Source organism: Talpa occidentalis, unplaced genomic scaffold (assembly GCF_014898055.3).
Source record: "Talpa occidentalis isolate TD23 unplaced genomic scaffold, MPIMG_talOcc4v2.1 talOcc4.2, whole genome shotgun sequence".
NCBI lineage: Eukaryota > Metazoa > Chordata > Mammalia > Eulipotyphla > Talpidae > Talpa > Talpa occidentalis.
Window position 1 is genome coordinate 76073117 of NW_023602073.1, and position 20520 is coordinate 76093636.

At 37.0% G+C, this 20520-nt stretch overlaps 1 protein-coding gene across 4 annotated transcripts in view; it reads left to right on the forward strand.

Annotated features, from left to right (window-relative positions):
- The window catches only part of PRIM2 (DNA primase subunit 2), a 260042-nt gene that overhangs the window by 10957 nt on the left and 228565 nt on the right, over window positions 1-20520 (forward strand). For all 4 annotated transcript variants that reach the window (XM_037519912.2, XM_054698902.1, XM_037519913.2 and 1 more), the window contains exons 2-5: window positions 315-474; window positions 2269-2372; window positions 5042-5121; window positions 6741-6861. In XM_037519912.2, the coding sequence (XP_037375809.2) occupies window positions 321-474; window positions 2269-2372; window positions 5042-5121; window positions 6741-6861 (459 nt within the window). In that variant the 5' untranslated portion in view covers window positions 315-320. The remainder of the gene's footprint in view (window positions 1-314; window positions 475-2268; window positions 2373-5041; window positions 5122-6740; window positions 6862-20520) is intronic.

The following is a 20520-nucleotide window of genomic DNA, read 5'->3' on the forward strand; positions in this document are numbered from 1 at the left end:
GTGGGGCATAGAGCTCACCTGAGTTTAATCTTGCTGAAAGTTCGGACCACCACCTGTGTCTCCTCTAGTAAACAGCTCCCCCACTGCTCATTACAGAATTTTCACAGGTGTGTTGTATAAAATTCGGAAAATGCAAGAGTCATTACTCAGAGATAACCAGGGAAAACATTTTGTACGTCCCCTTCAACTTAAATTTTCTTGTCTGTTCATAAGGAGTTGTTTTTTATTTTTCCCCTTGGGGGGCGGTGTTTTCCTTTCAACCCCACTTTCCATCATTTTAACCTTTCTTTGTGTGTGTGTTTTTTTAAAACAAGGTAACGATGCAGTTTTCTGGTGGAAAGCGGAGGAGACTGAAGTTGGCAGGTGACCAAAGGATTGCTTGCTACCCTCACAGCCTTCAGTTTTACTTGCAGCCGCCTTCTGAAAACGTATCTTTGATAGAATTTGAAACCTTGGCCGTCGATAGACTTAAATGTGAGTGATATTTGAATAAGAATTAGTATATTTTTGAGCACCTTACTTATACTTTGAGGCAATGGGTAAGGGTAGTTTATTTCCTTTAGCAATTCAGCCAACAAATATTTATTGAGGGTTTGCTGTCATTTATTTACTGTACAGTGTGTATTAATTGAGCATCACTGTGTCTTAGGTGGCAAGGATTTTGAGATGAATAATGTAATTCTCATTGACATTGAAGCCTTATTCTAATTCATGGAGGCAGACATCCAAAATAATAATCATAATTTATTCTAAGTGTAGAGGTAAATTGTATTGCTCCTGCAACAAAGGTGGGAGGGACTGACTTAATCTAATTAAGACTACTTAGATAAGTTGAAATGGACATGCCCTTGAATGATTAGTAGAAAATCTCAAAAGAATAGAGAAAGGTTTTTCTCTGCTGAGATAGTAACCTATATGGAGACTTTGAGACTTGAGAAAATATAATATTTAAGAGAACAGTGGCAAGTTTAGGATGCATGGAGAAGTACGGCTAATCAAGAGCATTTTTTGCTAAGCTAATTGTGTATTACTGGGGTATAAGAAAGATGTGACAACTATATTGGGAGCCCATTTATCCTGTGTGTTGGTAGAAGAAAGGAATGAGCTAGTCTTGAACTGAAACAAATGATAGCACTTACTTGGTAGTTTATGTTACAGGATATCTTTGTGGAGTAATCAGAACTGGAGGTGAGATGCTGATAATCATTTTTAGAGGAGCAGAGTCAGAACTGCTAATATGGAGAGGGAGTCCTCAGTATTTGTTGAATTAGAGTGAAGGTAAGGGAGAAAAGGGTTTTAGGAAGTTTAGCAACATTAGAAGCTGCATAGGGATTAAGATGATTGAGAAGTATCTCTGGGGTTTGGCAGATAAGTGAAATAGTAAGGGCCAGAACTAAGGCAGTAACAGTGGAGATTTAAAGGATGTGGGGAGATACTAATCCCAAGATTTGGCAACTGGAATTGAGGAGTGAGAGCAGATGGGAGAGGCCGAAGTTTCAGTTTGGATGATCTGGTGGGTCGACCCTCTGTCAGTGTTGAAAATGCCGAAAGATCTTGATTGAGGGGATAATACTGAGTTTGCTTTGGGATATCATAATTAGGTACTTCTGGGACGTGGGTTTATGTTCAGGGGGGTAGTTTAGAAGTTTTTCATTCATGAATTAAAGCATGCCTCTTGTATTTGTGGAAGAAGAATTCATCTGAAGAAAGATTGCCAAGGAGCTGTAGGGACCTTTGAACAGTATGTGGCATCTTTTCAGAATGGTGCATTTAAATGAGTTGAGGACCCTACTCCTTCACTGTTGTATCTTCTCTGCTCCATCAGGAAAAAAAAGGGCTGTGTTTTGATGAGTCTATGCTGAGTCCATGAAGTAGACTGCTTAATATAACAGCTCTACATAAAGGGTGCAAACAAAGGGTGCTTAGTCATCTTCCAGACCAATACTCTTTATCATTCCTCAACAACAGCAGCTCAGTACAGTGGTGATTAGCTGTCATTCTTCCCTCTCTCCTGGTTGAGAATCCCTGGTTTTGGATTCTACTGTAGGACATGCATGTTTTTTGCACATGGAGAGAGATTATCTTATAAAAGTTTATAACTTACACAGTATACTTGCAGAAAATAAAATAACTCACTCACTTTCGTAAGTAATTATGAAGTTGCTATTTGTAGATTTTATCTGCTTTGGATTTAGTTTATATAATTAAAGATCTCTTGCATTTACGTATTTTTCTTATGTTCAAAAAAAAATTTCTTTTTTTTTTTAGTGCTGAAAGCAGTTGAAAATCTTGGTGTGAGCTATGTGAAAACAACTGACCAATACCGGACTAAGTTGGAGTCTGAGATCCGAAAGCTCAAGTTTTCCTTCAGAGTAAGTAAAAGAGGGAAACAAATATTCCTTCATTTTGTGTGTGTGTGTGTATGTGTGTGTGTATATATATATATATATATATATATATATACACACATGAACTGAGTAGCAGTTGTGGGAAAGATCTTGAATTAGGCACAGGGCTATTTAAAATAATTAATGTAGCATAGACTGTTGGAAGCTGCCTGGGGTCTTCCACAGGTGATTGATGTGTAATCAGATGGTTATAATATGTCAGGGTTTCTCAGGATTGTTTTGAGCATGATAATTCCTTACTGCAGGAACTGCCTTAGGCATTTCAGGATGCTTGGTAATGCCTCTGGCTTTTACCCACTAGTATCTCTAGACATTGCCAAATATACCCTGGCTGATGATGGTGCTCCAGGAACTCCAAGACCACATTGCCCAGCTTATTCTGGTTTGGAAGACTTCCCAGAGGAGGTAGTGCAGGAATTGTATCTTGATGGTTGTGATTTTTATTTTAGGAAGATGACAACAAATAAATTGAGAGGATCATCTCTGGTAGGAGGAAAACCATTTAGGAGTGTGGAAATGATGAGAGTCTGAATTGTATGGATAGAAAAAGATTGGAGATATTTAGAACATAGAATCAAAAGATTTTAGGGACTGTTTTCAGAAAGAAGGGAGGGATAAGAATTAGGAATTTCTAGTTAGGACAACTAGGGTGGATGGTGGTGATATTTTTAATGTGATGTACAGGAGAAAAACAAGTCTTAGCAGGAAGATACTGAGTTTAGTTCTAGACATGAATTTGAGGTGTCTGTGGAGAAATCTAGAGGATAATTAGATAGGCATACAGGTCTGGGTGGACGTAGGAGACCTCTGGGATTATAGATTTAAGAGGAAGGTTGGAATTATCAGGAGTAGGGGGTAGCACCCTAGGAACATATTTGAATGAGAAGAAAAGAAATGGAGGATAGACTCTGAGCAATACCAATATTTAAGATGAAGTGGGATTGGAAGAGACCGGGAAGGAGATTGAGAAGGCGCTGCTTGAGTGATAGGAGATCAAGCAGGATAATAGTGTCCTAGCAGTCAAAGAAGTCTGGGTTTTGATAATGATCATGATGTAAACAGTGATAGTATAGGAATAATAACAGCAAACAATTGTATTTTGCTTAATCCTACCAAGCATTGTTGTAAGTAGATTACTTATAACCCATGTAATCAGACAGCAGTCTTATGAGATAGGTAGTTCTATCATCCCTCTTTTACAGATAAGGAAACTGAGTTATTGGCAGGCTAACTCTCCAGACTTATAAGGTGATAAATGGTGGAATCAAGATTCAAATCTAGATATTACACCTCCTTGGTGGTGGTGGTCTTAAGCAGAAGAATTTCAGAAGTTTTGGATAAATAATGTAATACGAGTTACACAGATTGCATTGGATTTATCAATTGTGTAAGTCCTTGTAAATAGAGGCAGAAGCCAGGACAATAGCAGGGGTTGAGGAAATAGCTGGCTAAGGAGCATCTACTTTTTAAAGATGTGTAGTTGAAAAGGTGGGAGAAAGAGGCTAAATGTCGAGAATGTTATAGACAAAAGAAGATACATATATATGTATAGATATAAACATTTACAAGTGTGTATACATACATTCAACAGGAGATACACAAATGTATTTATAAGCTGAGGAGAAAGATCTAGAGAAGAAAGAAGAGGTGAGTCTGAAGATGCTTGGAGAAACTACTTCATAAATCAAGGACCTTAGGAAGCAAGAGCAGATGTGTTACAGGGTTTTGGTGTAGGGGTTAATTTTATCCAGGAGGAAGAAGAGATATTTATCCATGGGCTGGGGGAAAGGATGGATGCAGAAGCTTGGAGTTGAAGAAGTCAGCCTGGTGGGCCTTTTGCTGAGAGAGAAGGGAAAGGTGGTATGATTGCGAGCATGGGCCAACTAATGAAAATCGAAGTAGCTTTTGTAAGAAAAGAGGTAGGCGATGACTGTGTTTCAAGACCCAGCTCTGCTGTTTACAAGCTTTGTGATCCTGGGCAAGTCACACAACTTCCCTGTGCTTTCGTCTTCTTATCTTTAAAAATAGAGATACAGTGGTGCCTACCTCCAGGTTTTATTTAAAAGGATTAAACAGGTTAATAGATTAAACATGATTTTAATAGTGTCTGTTACCTCTTAAATGCTCAAGGTATGTTTGCTTTTACTATATTGGACTTGAAATAAGGATTCCTTGGATTGGTTAAGTCCTGTTGAAGTTAGAAATTGTGAATTTTTAATATTCTAAATTCTCAGTTACACAGAGTTTCTCCAGAGGTTTTTAGCATTTTGAGACTAGGACTGCAGAGTATAGCTATGAATTTACTTAGAATCCAGGTTTTGCCAGATGGCTGAAATGAAAGCAGTAGAGGATTAATATAAGAAGTGGTTGAAGTGGTGAGCACACTGGGGAAGAAAGTTAAGAGAGAAGGAGTTGATAGTAACAAATAGTGGGGTCCAATGCCGATAGTTTTGAGAAGTTCAGTGCAGTTCTCAGTTTGACCTGGTTGCTAACTTAAGTAAAATGGTGATTATACTGGAAAGCATAATATGAGAAAGGTGTTTTTGAAACTGGCTTTACGATTGATTTTTGCCGACTCAATGTTCCTTTTACCATTCTAATGCATTTGTTATTCATGTGCCATTATTTTTAAGGAAAACCTAGAAGATGAATATGAACCAAGAAGAAGAGATCATATTTCTCACTTTATTTTGCGCCTTGCTTATTGCCAGTCGTGAGTATACATTTATACTCTGATAATCAACTCCGGTATCTTGGTTTTTATATACATGGAGAGCTGACGTGTCTTGTACTGAACATAGCAAAATTCAGAATAACATCAGAAAACAGTGGTTCCTTGGTTGAGCACTGCTGTTGTGAATTGTTTGAAATTAGTTGTTTACTCAAAAACATCAAAAAAATTCCATTGCAAAATTTTGCTTGTTGAAACAATTCAACTTTATGGAAAAATTCTTCATTTGTGATTTAAAATTAGAGGGGATTTCATTACAAGGCTTTTTGATATCTGGAAAAAAAAGGGGTAATTATTTTTAGGAATCAAACACATGAATTTGATACAGGTTTGTGGCAGTTAAATTGTAAGGGTTAGTGCCCATTACAGTATCTTTCTGTGGTAGTTGGTTTCTTTTAAGTCAATAGTGCCACCCACAGGGAGAAGGAGTTAATTGCTTTGTTTCTTTTTAAAACTTTTGTGTTTTTTTCATTTGTATTAATTTTGGCTACTTAATATACTTATTTTTATGTTTGTTTTCATGAATAGGCTTATCAAGTGGCAATCTTGCTTTGTTTACTGTCCTAAGATAATAATTGAAAAATTATTAACCAGCTTTACTCAAGTTTTTCTTTTGTGGAAAGGCATATGCAGTTTATGCAATTTTGTATAGTAAATGAATTGCTGAACTACTAAAATCATCTCAGAAATAAACCTAAATAATACATGTATTTATACATTTATTTATGCATAAGAACTGGGGTGTTGGCCAGAGATGTGCAGGGTGAGAGGATTCACCAGAGACAGAACAGGGAGCAGAACAGGCAGATGGACTGAAATACAATGCTGTGGGGAGCACCAGGTGGGACAGGAGAGGTCTGCTGCACATGTGGGTTAGCTCCCTGAACCAGAATCGAACTCATGTGGCAGTGGCTGGCGATAGCTTGCTAGCACTGAGACTTTAACTGCTATGCCATTAGGGAGGCCTAAATCATATTTTATATGCAGTGGTATAATTATAACATTAATGCCCAATATGCATGTCTTATAACTTAATACATTTATGTGTTGGCTTTTAAAAATTGAGATATACTTACGTATATTAAATTTTATGTAATTATAAACTACAGACTAAACAAAGTTTATTGGCAGAGTTTGATCATAATCTCTTCAGAGATAGTTTGAAAAATTTGGTGGTGTCTTAGCATTGATGAAAGTACCTTAGATGAAGGAGTACTCAAGTTTGCGGTATAAATAGCTATTTGCAATTAATGTTAAATGCAAGGAACTGTTTTCTTTTATATAATTTGAGAATCATGCAATTAGTATTGAAGTATTTTAATTTTTTTTTTAAAGAAAGGATCCCTTTTTTTTAAAAAAATTATTTATGCAAATAAGAACTGGGGTATAGGCCAGAGGTGCAGGGGATGAGAGCAATACCTTTTGCCCATATTTAACACAGCCTTAGAAGATTGTGATATGTGGTAGAAGACTTGTATGCTTTTTAACTTCTCCTTATTGCTCATGTTCAAATATTGAATTTTGTTTCATAAAAGTTTCTTAGATTTAATTTTTTAAAAACTAATCACTGGACTTTTCATTTATACTTGTTTCCGTTTTAGTGAAGAACTTAGACGCTGGTTCATTCAACAAGAAATGGATCTCCTTCGATTCAGATTCAGTATTTTACCCAAGGACAAAATTCAAAGTTTCTTGAAGGATAGCCATTTGCAATTTGAGGCTGTAAGTATATTTTTACAGTTATTTTCAAATTTTTTCACCATTTTTTTCCCTGTGGCCTAAGTGTTGGTATTGTTTGGAGTTCTTTCTCTGCCATTTTTTTTTTCGTCCTGAGCATATGCCTGGAAGATACTTGTTTGCTTTGCACAGCAATGGACTTTTCCTTTGCAAAACCCTGAGAAAAGGGAGTGCCTTAGCACCAAAGCTTCATATTTAGTTACTTTATTACATATTTGACTTACAAAAATACAAAAAGGTTTAATTTATACAATTTAATCTTTAACCAGAATCTTCTAGACCCTAAGTTTAAAGTTAGTAATGTATTAAAGGAAACAGAAGTGGTAGCGTTTTTCTTCCAGTAATGAAGTTTAGAGGAGATAATACTTTAAAAGTCATTTGTCAGTAAAATCTCTGAAATGTGTAAAGATAATTTTGCTCACAAATCTGAATGATTTGTACATTGTATTTATATAAGAAGAACAAATGTCTGGGGCATGTTTAGCAGGGGTAAGTATTGTGGGTGGAAACAGAATTTATATCTTTTTGGTGGCTCTGTGTTCCAGTGAGAAGGTAAAATCATTCTGTTTTGGAAGTCTCAGAATAACATGGTAGTAGAACTGCTTGAAACTTGATTTTGGTGTTAAAATTGTTGACTTAAAGCCAAATAAAGAACTTGAAGGTGGAATAGGTGAAAGATTGCCCTGTCTGAGAAGTGAGATTGATGTAGCCACTATAGCAAGAAAAATTGTAGGTTATTGAGTTGAGGGAAGTAAACAAGCTTTTGGTAGACATTGAGTGGAGGCGCTTTCCACAGTTGTTCTCAAGAGCCCCAGAGTCTTCTCAGTAGCATCTACTGAGGGCATAGGAATGTGTCAAGTGCAGAACCATTTACTCTAACCCTGTGCATTTTCCACTTTGCTTTTAACTTTGATCTATAGTGACGTCCATTATTGCTAATATCAATTAGATGCTTTATCCTTTCTTATTAAATAGTTCATTTTTTACTGTTATTGGAATGGTTGATTTTACTAAGTTATAGAGAAAAAGTGTCCTTGAGAAAAATTTATTTATTCTAGAGTCTCTCAACACATTGCGAAGTATAATTTTTCAGAAACAAGACCATATGTTTCTTTAAAAAAAATGATTTTAAATTGAAATAGAACATAGAAAAGTGCAAATAACTTGTGTATCTGTGTGACTTATCACAAAGTAAGCATTTCCAGGTTAAAAAGTAAAACTTTGCTCTCACCCTATGCAGCCTTGTGTCTCCCTTCATTCACAGCCTCCTGTCCACTTAAAAGTAACCATTATACTGATTTTTAATGAGATGCATTACTTCTTCCAGTTTTTGAACTGTATATAAATAGTATCATATGGTGTGTCTTCCCCCAAGCTTTGTTGAGATATAATTGACATATAACGTTGTGTGAGTTTCACATGTACAATGTCATGATTGATACTTGTTATGAAAGGTTTATCACCTCAATAAGGTTAGTTAGCACCTGCTTCTCCTTCCATCATTAGCATTTTATTGTCGACGATATTGAGAGAACATTTAAAATCTACTCTCTTGGCAACTTTCAAGTATATAATCCAGTATTGTTAACTGTAGTCACCATATGGCACATTAGATTCTCAGAACTTACGCATACTTGAAGTTTGAACCTTTGATGAATATCTCCTCATTTTCAACACCATCATCAACCCCTGGCAATCACTGCTGTGCTTTCTGCTTCTATGAGTTCAACTTTTTAAAATTACACGTGTAAGTGACAGCACAAGTAATAATATAGTAATTTTTATAATAGCATTGAGAGAGAATTCACATACCTTGAAATTCACCTTTTAGAATGTACAGTTCATTGGTTTTTAGTTTAATCAGTTATGTGTTCATCACCACTATCTAATTTTAGAACATTTTTATTATCCTAAAACAAGATACCTGTATCCGTTAACAGTCACTCTCCATTTCTCTCTCTGATCCCTTGGCAACACTGATCTACTTTCCATCTCTGTGAATTTGCCTTTTTCTGGCATTTCACATAATGAAATCATATTACATGTGGTCTTCTGTTACCAGCTTCCTTTACTTCACATAATGGTTTCCAGTTTTATCTATGTAGCTTGTGTAGCTTGTATCAATACCACATTCTTTTTTATTGTCAAATGTATTTCTCTCTTTAGCAGTTGATAGGCATTTGAGTGAGCTCCACATTTTGGTGATTTTGAATAATGCTACAGTGAATGTAGGTTTGTGTGCAGGTTTTTGTGTGGCTATCTTTTAATTTCTTTCAGGTATATACCCAGGAGTGGAATAGTTAGGCCCCGGGGTAATTAAAGCTTTTATAGGAAAAACAAACTTTCTTTGTTAAAACTTCTGAGGAACAGTCAAGCTGTTTTCCAAATATGACTGCTCTGTATATCTTACCAGTGTATGAGGGTTTCAGATTTTCCAGTCTCAACATTTGTTATCTGTTTGTTTTTTTGACTATAACCATTTTAGGAGACGTGAAGCAGTATGTCCTTGCGGTTTTTTGATTTGCATATCCCTAATGGTTAATGATGTTGAATGTTTGTTCATGTGCTTATAGGCTATCTATATATCTTCTTTGGAGAATGCCTGTTAAATTCTTTGTTCATTTTTTTAATTGAATTGGCTTTTTTTTGTTGAGTATTAAGAATCTTTACATAGTCTGAATATAAGTCATCATTATAAGATACATGATTTAAAAATATTTTCCCCCATTTTGAGGATTGTCATTTCATTTTCTTAATGGTATCATTTGCAACACAGAAGTTTTTAATGTGGATGAAGTCAAATTTATTGACTTTTTTTCTTTTGTCACTTGTATTTTGGGTGTCATCTAAGAAGACTGTACCTAATGCAAGGTCATGAAGGCTTACTCACGGTTTTCTGTTTTATGGTTTTAAACTTAGGCCTGTGGTCTGTTTTGCGTGAATTCTATAAGTGGTGTGAAGTAGGGGTTCAACTTCATTCTTTGCATGTTTGGGGTTAGGATTGCTTGTGAATTTCCAGTTGTCTCAGCATCATTTTTTTGAAATGACTATTCTTTGAATTATCAACCTTATCAGACTGTCAGTTGGCCATAAGTTGGTTTATTTCTGGACTCTTTTATTCCTTTCAGCTGTTTGTCTATCCTTATAGACCATGTGGTCTTGATCATAGCTTTGTAGTAAGATTTGATGTATGTGTTTTCTAACTTTTTTTTTTTTTTTCAGATTACTTTGGCTTTCCTGGGTTTCTTGCATTTTCTTAGGACTTCTAGGATCAACTTGTCAGTTTTTTTAAAAGAAGTCAGCAGGGATTCAGATTGCTATAGCCTTGATTATATAGATCAATTTGGGGAGTATTGTCATCTTAATATTAAATCTCCTGATCAATAAATATGAGATGTTTTTCTACTTAACATCTTTAATTAAAAAAATGGTACTTCTTTTGTTTAATTTATACCTAAGTATGCTATTCTTTTTTTTTTTTTTTAAGATTTATTTATTTTTATACAAGAACTGGGGTATAGGCCACATGTGCGGGAGGGTGAGAAGATTCACCAGAGACAGAGAGGGGAACAGAACAGGCAGATCAACTGAAATACACTGCTGAGGGGAGCAGCGGGCGAGACATAAGAGTCTGCCCCACCATGTGGGTATCTTCACGGCTGGCGGGGATTGAACCAGCACTGCAGAGACTGTGGGCAGGTTCACAGCGCTGAGCTCAACCACCTGTGCCACCAGGGAGGCCCGCTATTCTTTCTTTTCCAAAGATTTATTTATGCATACAAGAATTGGGGTAGAGGTGTGGGGGTGAGAGGATTCACCAGAGACAGAGTGGGAAACAGAACAGACAGATTGACTGAAATACACTGCTGAGGGGAGCAACGGGCGAGTCAGGAGAGGTCTGCTGTGCCATGTGGGTAGCTTCCTGGCCTGGGATTGAACTTGTGCTGCAGTGGCTATGGATAGCTTCATAGGTTGCGTCTTAACCCCTTGCACCAGAAGGGAGACCCCAGTGTGCTATTCTTTAATGTCATTGTATGTATGATTCAATCCTTTAAAAATTATACTTTTAGTCTAGCTTAAGGTCTTTCCTGGAGAGTGTTCCATGTGAGTTTGTGAAAGAATGCATATCTGTTGCTTTTGGTTGGAGAGCTCTGCAGGTAAAGTCTGTTCTAATTGGCCTATAGTGTTTTTCAAGTCTTCTGTTTCCTGGTTAATATTCTCCCTATGTGTTTTATCCATTATTGAAGGTGGGACATTGAAGTCTTCATATTATTGAACTGTTTATTTCTGTGTTTAATTCTGTCAGTTTTTGCTTCATGTATTTTGGTGCTCTTTTTGGTTGCCTATAGCTGTTTTATCTTCTTGTTGTATTTGGTACTTTTGTCAGCTCTATAACACCTTTTAAATTCTAATTTGTCATGATGTTAATGTAGCCATTCCAGATATTTTATGTTTGTTGTTTGCTTGATATCTTTTTTCATCCTTTCAACCTATTAATATCTTTGAATACAAAGCCTGTCTATGTGTCTCTAGTAGATAGCAAACAGTTGGATCACTTTTTTTTTTTTTTTTTAAATAGAGGCATGTTTTATTTATTTATTTGTTTGTTTTTGTTTATACATGCACTGGGTACAGTCAGAAGCGCGGGAGGGTGAGAGAATTCACCAGAGCCAGAGCGGGAAGCAGAGCAGGCAGAAGGACTGAAATACACTGCTGAGGGGAACAGCGGGCGGCAGGAGAGGTCTGCGCGCCATGTGGGACCCTCCTCTGGTGGCCGGGGAGCAGCCGGGGATCGAACCGGCGCAACAGAGGCCGCGGGCAGCTTCGCAACCCAGCGCTCAACCGCTGCGCCACCGGGGAGGCCCTGGATCACTTTTTTTTTTAAATCTATCTTGCCAGTCTCTGTCTTTTGATTAGAGTGTTTTTTGTATATTTAGCTTGAATTACTGATATGGTAGGATTTACATTTGCTGTCTCACTCTTTGTTATCAGTATATGTTGTTTCTTTTATTTTTCTGTCTCTTCATTATATTGCCTTTGTGTTTAATAGGTGTTTTCAAGTGAACCATTTTATTTCATTTGCCCTTTCTTCATCTTGTGTATATTATTTGTTATTTTCTTAGTGGTTCCTCTGGGAATTACAATTAACATTTTAACCTTAAAACAGCTAGTTTATAATAACATTAATTTAATTTAATTTATTTTTTATTTTTTTAAGATTTATTTATTTATGCATACAACAGCTGGGGTACAAGCCAGAGATATGGGGGGGTGAGAGGATTCACCAGAGACAGAGTGGGGAACAGAACAGGCAGACTGACTGAAATATACCGCTGAGGGGAGCAGCGGGCGGGTGAGTCAGGAGAGGTCTGCTGCGCCATGTGGGTTGCTCCCTGGCTGGCCGGGGATCGAACTCATGCTGCAGAGGCTGCAGATTGCTTCATAGTGCAGTGCTTAACCCCTTGCGCCACCAGGGAGGCCCCTTAAGTTAATTTTAATGGTGTACACAAACTTTCCACATTAGCTCTGTTCCCTTCCCTTAACATTGTGCTAATATTGTCAAACAAAATATATCTTTATACATCAACACAGGTAAATTGTTTAAGTTCTGGGTTGTGTAGAAATGTCTACACAATACTACAGTCACAGCTGAGTAGAATTTGCTTTGGTATATAGCGCAAGTTTGGGAATAATTTTCATCAGTATTTTGAAGGTGTGACTATTTCCTTTCAGCTTTCAGAGTTGTTTTTGAGAAGTATGATTCCATTTGATTTCTCATTCTTTGCGTCTAGCTTTTGTATACTTTGCCACTTCCACCTTTCACCTTGGTGTAAAATTTCATGATAATGTCAGAATCATTTTCATTTATTGGCATGGGAACTTGGTGGGTTCTTTTAATCTGAAGACTTCTTCTGTTTAGGAATGTGGCTTTTTGTTGTTGTTGTTATTGCCTTGCTAAGTACCTCCCTTTTGTTTTCTGTGTTCTCTCTTCATAATTTGTGGGAGTGGAGAGCATCAAGACCAGCTTGGTTTCTGGGACACAATTATTAGAGACTTCCTGGACTTGATAGTGCAGTATGCTGTGTGTTTTTGTGTATTTCTCTCTCTTCAATTTCCTTTAAATTGCAAGAACTTTTATGTTCATCTACTAATGTAAAATAAATATACTTTCATCTTAGAAAGAGATGCTATATTATATCTACATTGCATTGTGTTTGTTTTGATGGAGAACTATGCATTGAAAAAGGGAATAATTATTTTTTTGTGTTTTTTCTCTTAAATTTTATTTTTATTCAGACTGCCTTGGCTGATAGTTTTATCAGGTAAAAATTTGGAGGAGATGAATGGGACCGGTATCAGTTCTGAGACTCTTGTATTCTCTTTTTGGTTCTGTCAATGCTTTGATACTTTGACTTTTTGAGTCTACACTTGGATTTCTTGTGGATAGTAGATTTCGAATCTTCAGGACATGCAGTAGAAATTTTTAATATGAGCTATTCAAAAAGGAAAAGATTGATGTATTTCATTCTTTTCTTAGGCTTATTGTAAATAACTTGAAATTTATATTTGAGATGTCTAAGTATTAGAAATAAGTGAATATTACTGTCTTTTGGTACCATTTTGGATATCTTGTTGCTGATGAGTGGATTACCTTTGATCACCTTAAATGTGAATGGGTGAGGTTAAACAGATTCTATTAATATTTCTTCGGTTGAGCAATTAGGGAAAGATCAGACTTTGACAACTGTCAGCCTTACAGACACAGGATCTCTGTGTTGTTTCAGTTCAGAGTTTGACAGAAGCATTTAATTTGATGCTAAAAACACACTCAAAAAATTTTTAATTTGATTTAAAATACAAGTGGATCTAATGTCAGGATTCTTTTCAATATATGGTACAGAATAGCAAGGACAGTGAAGGTGAATATACTAATAGACGTGCATATTGAACAGAACTAGTATTGTTCAGTTAAGCTCAGGAAGTGAGGGTTTTTGATCGAAAGCAAGTGAAGCTGGTAACCTAATTGTTTGCCTCACTGAAAACAAATTTATTTTAAAACACTTTTCCCTGGTGGCGCAGCGGTTGTGTGCTGGGTTGCGAAGCTGCCCGCAGCCTCTGCAGCGCCGGTTCGATCCCTGGCTGCCGGGCGAGGGTCCCACAAGGCGTGCAGACCTCTCCTGCCATGCCCACTGCTCCCCTCAGCAGTGTACTTCGGTCCTTCTGCCTGTTCTACTCCCCGCTCTGGCTCTGGTGAATTCTCTCACCCTCCCGTGCTTCTGACTGTACCCAGTGCTTGTATAAATAAATAAATCTTTAAAAAAAAAATATTTTTCCTTACCTCACACCTTAAAATTTGTTTCTTACCTCTTGTGTTTGAAATCTTAAGTTCTTCTCTCTTAGAAATTATTTCCTGTCATTCTTTTCAATGGATTAAAGTTTAATTTGTCATTTTCTATTGAAAATGTCAGTTATGTGAATTTATTAGGAGCTTTTCAATGCTTTGTTTTATTTAGCAGAGGAACATGGACTTTATATGGATTTAATAGTTTTCCATGTGTAGAATTTAAAATTGGTTTTGGTGTTTACTTGTCTATTGTTTTTTAGATATTTGCAGGTTGACCTCTTGGAATAGTCATTATCTAATCATTTTGGCCCTTATTATATTGTTTTCCTTGTTAGCTGAATGAATTTGAGTGGTTCTTGCTCTTTTAGAATGTGCATTTCATCATTGGGGTTACGCCATTCCTTTCAAAATGTGAAAATTCCATTCATTTGATGAATAGGATTCTATTTATGTCTACTCTGTGTGTATTTACAAATTATTATAAACCTGCTAATAAGTTACAAAGTGATTTTTACTGTGACGCCTACAAAATGGGGAAATATATGAACCTTAAATCTCTTCTCTTGACACAAAATAAATTTCACCCTCAAGGGAGTCTGATAATGACATAGCCGAGACAGGACACACAGATGTTGAGAGTGGAACAGATTGGGGAAGAAATGTGTGTGATTAGCTTGGGAGCTTTTCACAGGACTTCTGACACATCATTTACTAAATCAGGAGTGGAAATGGGAGTAAAAAGGGCTGAGGAGACATATTGTCTCAGCACTTTGGATGGAAATTCCATACCTAAAAGGAACTGAGAGGGAAAGGATTATCAGATGAAGGGTCAGATTTATCTGTGAAATAGGAAAGTAAGTTGGTCCTCCCTGGTAGCACAAGGGGTTAAGATGCAGCCTATGAAGCTATCTGCAGCCAGTGCAGCACGAGTTCGATCTGCAGCCAGGGAGCTACCCACATGGTGCAGCAGACCTCTCCTAAATTGCCCGCTGCTCCCCTCAGCAGTGTATTTCAGTCGATCTGCCTGTTCTGTTCCCTGCTCTGTCTCTGCTGAATCCTCTTTCCCCCACACCTCTGGCCTGTACCCCAGTTCTTGTATGCATAGATAAATGAATCTTTTAAAAAAAGAAGTAGGAAAGTAAATTGTTTTATGTTCCAAGACTATGAGACACATTGAGCTGCTTAACAGGTCCAAGCAAGGTGTTGTCATCTGAGAGTTGAGTAAATATTTTGAGTTACTTTCTAGGGAAAATTAGATTTGTTTCATGAATGCTGGGTCATCTTTAAGATAACTGCAGTACCATGGAATACTAAAGACCTTTCTTAGGGTTAAATAGGTGATAGTAATCATTATGGTATATATGAAATGGGCTCTTTCTGTTTGACTACATTTGAAGGACTGTGCTGATTAGCAAACTGAAATCTGTATTGTATCTACAGAAAGAAATTTATGATTTAGCTCTTTATGTGCTTTTGTTATAATGGTATGCCCTTAACTTTTTTCCAAATGATTTAAATGAAGGTATTAACTCAGGACTTGCTTTCTGTAAGCAATCTCTACTAATATGATACCTTTCTTTTCACATTGTTTTTAGTATATGTGCTGCTGAAGTGAGCCTTTTCACATTGTTTTTGACATCAAGTAATTATGGAAGCCAGCCTTACATATTTTATGTATATTTATTGGACAGTTGCAGTTTTATATTTGGGGAATGAGGAAAAGGTTCAGTGAATTTTCTAGTTAATTGAGGCCTAGCCACTTATGCATACAGTTGTAAAAATACAGCAGGGCAGATGGTCCTAGTGACTTTATTTTAGATCTTCACAGATTTGGGTTTTCCTTATCAAGCTACAAAATTAGATCAAAATTAGATTCTGCTGATTATAAGACAGTTTAAACCTAGAGATGCTGTGACTAAATGTGTAACTTCAAGCTGAATTAGCCTTCAAGGCTAAAATTAATGTAGGCAAAAATTTTCAAAATAACTTGTAAAAGTTATTTCTTTTTTAAAGGTTTCATGCAAAGAATAAAGAATTCTGCGTATTCTCACTGTTAGTGACTATATGCCTATAACTTTGTCCTTGAAAAAAGGTATGACTGTAAATTAGCTGAAGTCTCATACACAGTGTTAGGTGTTATGTCCTAATTGTCTTATGATATTATCTAGATATATAATTTGTTACTTAGATCCTAAAAGAATGAAATTAATTTCACTAAATTAATTTTTAGTGTTCTAGTAGTCTCTGTAGTTTGACATTTATACTGTTAGGTGTTACTCATGTTTTGCAAAGGTGTTCTGGGAAAAGATACTGAGTGTTTAAATGTATACATTGTTTTTCATTCCATAATCTTCCTAACCTGTCCATGTTCTCATTCATCCTCCTGAAAATGTAATTCTTTTTAGTTGAAATCATGTCATGGACTATTTCAGAGTCTAGGTCAGATTGTTCTGTCTTTTGGATGAGAATAAGAATTAAGGATGTGGAAGGCTAATGGAGTTACCCTCCTCCCCCCCAAAAAAAAATCATTCAGTGTTCCCAGTTATTGAGTGACTAAATCTGAGTTAAAAAGGCAGGAGAAAGTAAGTTGCAGTAACAACAGTTATCCAGTTTGCCCAGGCCCTAGGCATATATCCATTCCGCTGCTCCCTGCTTCTTAATAGGCAAACAACAGTTAAACCCCTTTTCGGGGCTTCTGTTTATTCTCTACCTACTATTGATTGCTAATCTTGGTCTTCAGATGGTTGGTGCAGTACCCAAGCTTTTGAGAACTACCAACTCTCTGGCCTTTTTGTTTTATTCGTCTCTGTTCACATTGTACTCTCCCAATTCTGTTGTCCCATGAAGCTTTTGCACAAAAGAATCCTTCTGTTGTCTACATCAGAACGTAATAGCCAAATATATTCACTCTTAATTGATTCAGAGTAAGGAATCTGTATGAATGTTAAAAAATCTAGGGAACTGTTTCCACACTTTCATGGGCTCCTTGTTCCCTAGGAATACTTGCTGATGACCAAATGAAGAGTGAACTTAATATATTAAGGCTTGAGTCTGCCCAGTGATGTAAGGAGACAGAGGAGAAAAGTTAGTCACTAAGGGCTAACATTTGTTTTGTGTTTACTGTATGGTTGGCACTAAGTAAGTGGTTTACCTGGATTACATAATTTAATCTACAGAACAGTTCCATGAGGGAACTGAATCTGAGAAAGAATAAGTAACCTCCCCAGAGTTAAGTGATAAAATCAGAACTCAACAATCAGATACTAGACTTGGTTTTGAAATGTGTAAATCATGGAAAGTGCTTTACTATATGAGTAGATTTCTTCCCAGTGAGCCCTTACTACTGAAATAAAGTGGAAGGCACAGTGCAATTAAGGTGACAGGGCCCATCAAAGAGAATATATAAACACAGGTGTGAGGTTAGAGAGCTACATTAATGTAGGAAATTAAAGCATTGCCTGTAATTTTACTAAGATATTTTAGCTGACAGTTTCTGGCAGAAATGGAAACCAGATACATTAAGTATACCATAGGTTGTTTCTCTAGTATAGTAATGTATGCTGCCTCTAAGGAAAACATTACATTCTCACACAACTTTGTTGAGTGGCTCGTCATCTACCCCATGACTTTTCCACATACCCTTTGTTTTTTTTTTTTTCTGGTTCCTTTTAAAAAAGATTTTTCTATGATGGCTTTGTATGTTTTAGTTCATATTCAGCATTAGAATCATGTAATTATCAAATATTATAAAACCAAATCTAGAGTGGATTTTATGTATGGAATAGGAGCTATTGATTAGGTCATGGAAAGAAAGTATGGACTTGAATAGGTTTTCTTGTCTGATAAAAAAGGAGGAGGCCCTTTGTAGAGGGAGATCCACTTGGTTGTTGACTGAGCCTTACACGAGGCTGGCTTCTTGGTTTAGTATGAAGGTTCTGTATAATAGGGGTCATATTCCCCCTACTAGATATGCTGGACATCGTTGTGGTATTTTTTTCATGGTTCCAACAATGGTAGTGGCTGCTGCCGGCATTTTGTAGACAGAAATGACTTCTTCCCTGTCCTTGACTTTCTAATATTTCTTTTTATATTTACAGAACAACAACAACAAGAAAACCTGTTTTGTGTGATTTGGATCTTGACTCAAATGTTGTTTTATAAATAAACATACATTATTTTCCCCCCTCCATGGTTTTTATGCTGATTGTTCTGGCATACAACTACTGGGTAAATTGATGGGAGATTAAACTTTGTTTTGTTCTGAATGTTTCTATAAATTGTTCACCTTTTCAGAAAAGTATATCACTAGTGTGATATTTGAGGCATCCCTGTGTATATATATGCAAGCACACATATATGCAAGCACACACACACACACACACACACACACACACAAAGTCTATACCAATCTGCATTGGTAGGTGTGGCATTCACAGTATTTCTAGGAAATGGTATAGCAACTACTTGATTATGTCATTTTATGCTCTGTGCTCCATCATTTTTGCATGATGGTATTTTTTAAAATGACTCTGCTTTTACTCATATATATTTATCTATTTATGCATACAAGAACTGGGATACAGGCCAGAGGTGCAGGGGGTGAGAGGGTTTACCAGGGACAGAGTGGGGAGCAGAACAGCCGGAATGACTGAAATACACTGCTGAGGGAGCAGCGGGTGAGACAGGAGAGGTCTGTGGTGCTATGTGGGTTACTCCCTGGCCAGGGATAGAACTCATGCTGCAGAGGCTGTGGCTAGCTTCACAGTGCTGTGTTTAACCCCTTGCCCCACCAGGGAGGCCCTTACTTTTATATTTGGTAATGGAATTACTCCCTTAAAAAATAGTTAAAAAAATCACTAATACTAATATAGTTGTCATCCAGACACATTGTTTCCATGACTAAAATTATTTCTGGATGTCTTCTATTTTTTGTGAAAAATAATCTTCTTAAATTTGAATCCTCAATTTTGTACATGGCCAATTCCCACAAGATCTTGTGAGCAGAGGAAGGAAATATCCAAAGGGGCATCCTGATAATACTTCTTTGCAGTTCCCTTTGTGAGCAGAGCTCAAAGATCTTGTATTGTGAACACAGAGCTTCCCAGTGTCACAGAGTAAGCAGATATACCCAGGAGAGAACTGAAATTGCCTATTCCAGATCCTTGTTGGGCCTGAGGTGGGACTTTCAGTTCTTTCTGTTCTCCTTGGGGATGTCTTTGTGAACATGTTGTAAAAGGGTATCTTTTTCCTGGGATTGTGCTACTCAAATATTGAGATTGCTGGTCTTTGGATAACTTTTGTATGGAAATAATTCCTAGACCTTATCTATCTGTGATTGTCACTTAAATGTTTTTTTTTTTTTTTTTAAAGTATTTATTTATTTATTTATACAAGCACTGGGTACAGTCAGAAGCGTGGGAGGGTGAGAGGATTCACCAGAGCCAGAGCGGGGAACAGAACAGGCAGAGTGAGGAAATACACTGCTGAGGGGAGCAGTGGGCGCAACAGGAGAGATCTGTGCGCCATGTGGGACCCTCACCGGTGGCCGGGGATCGAACTGGCGCTGCAGAGGCGGCAGGCAGCTTCACAGCCCAGCGCTCAACTGCTGCACCACCAGGGGAGGCCCTGTCACTTAAATGTTAATAATAAAAAGAATTCTAATTTTTCAACAATTATTTATATTTTAATTCACTGTGATAATTATGATGATTGTGAATAAATTAAGATCGGAATTCCAAGCATTCAAAACCATTGAGACCATGGTGTGTATGTCACAGTTCATTCAGTCACCACTGGTTGAAGGACATTGGAATTGTTTCCAGTTTTTGATTATTACCAATGAAGCTGATATGAACATTGGGACAAAACAAAACAGAACAAAACAAATCCCCCAAAAATCATTGAGAGAAGTTTGACTTTGGACTGAGTCACCTCTGAAATTTATTAACTTGTGTCTGCCTTGACGATAAACCTAAGGGTTGGTTTGGGATGGAATGGGCGGGTTAGGTTGATCTCTTTCTCTTGCTTCTTTGTGAAGGCTGAATGGCTGCTGGAGCTCTGTTCTGAGGACTGGTTGATAACAGAGTGCCTCATTCACTTTCTCTTTCTCTCTCTCTGTCTCTCCCCCTCCCCCCCTTTTAAGTAACAGTAGCTTGCTTTTCCTCAATGCAGTGTGGTTCTTTCCCCCCCGCTTTTCCAGCTAGAATATATAGATTCATTATTCATTTTTCCTAACTATAGAGTAACCCCTACCTCCCTGGAGGTCTCCTAGATGTCTTCTACTGTGTTCATTTAGCATT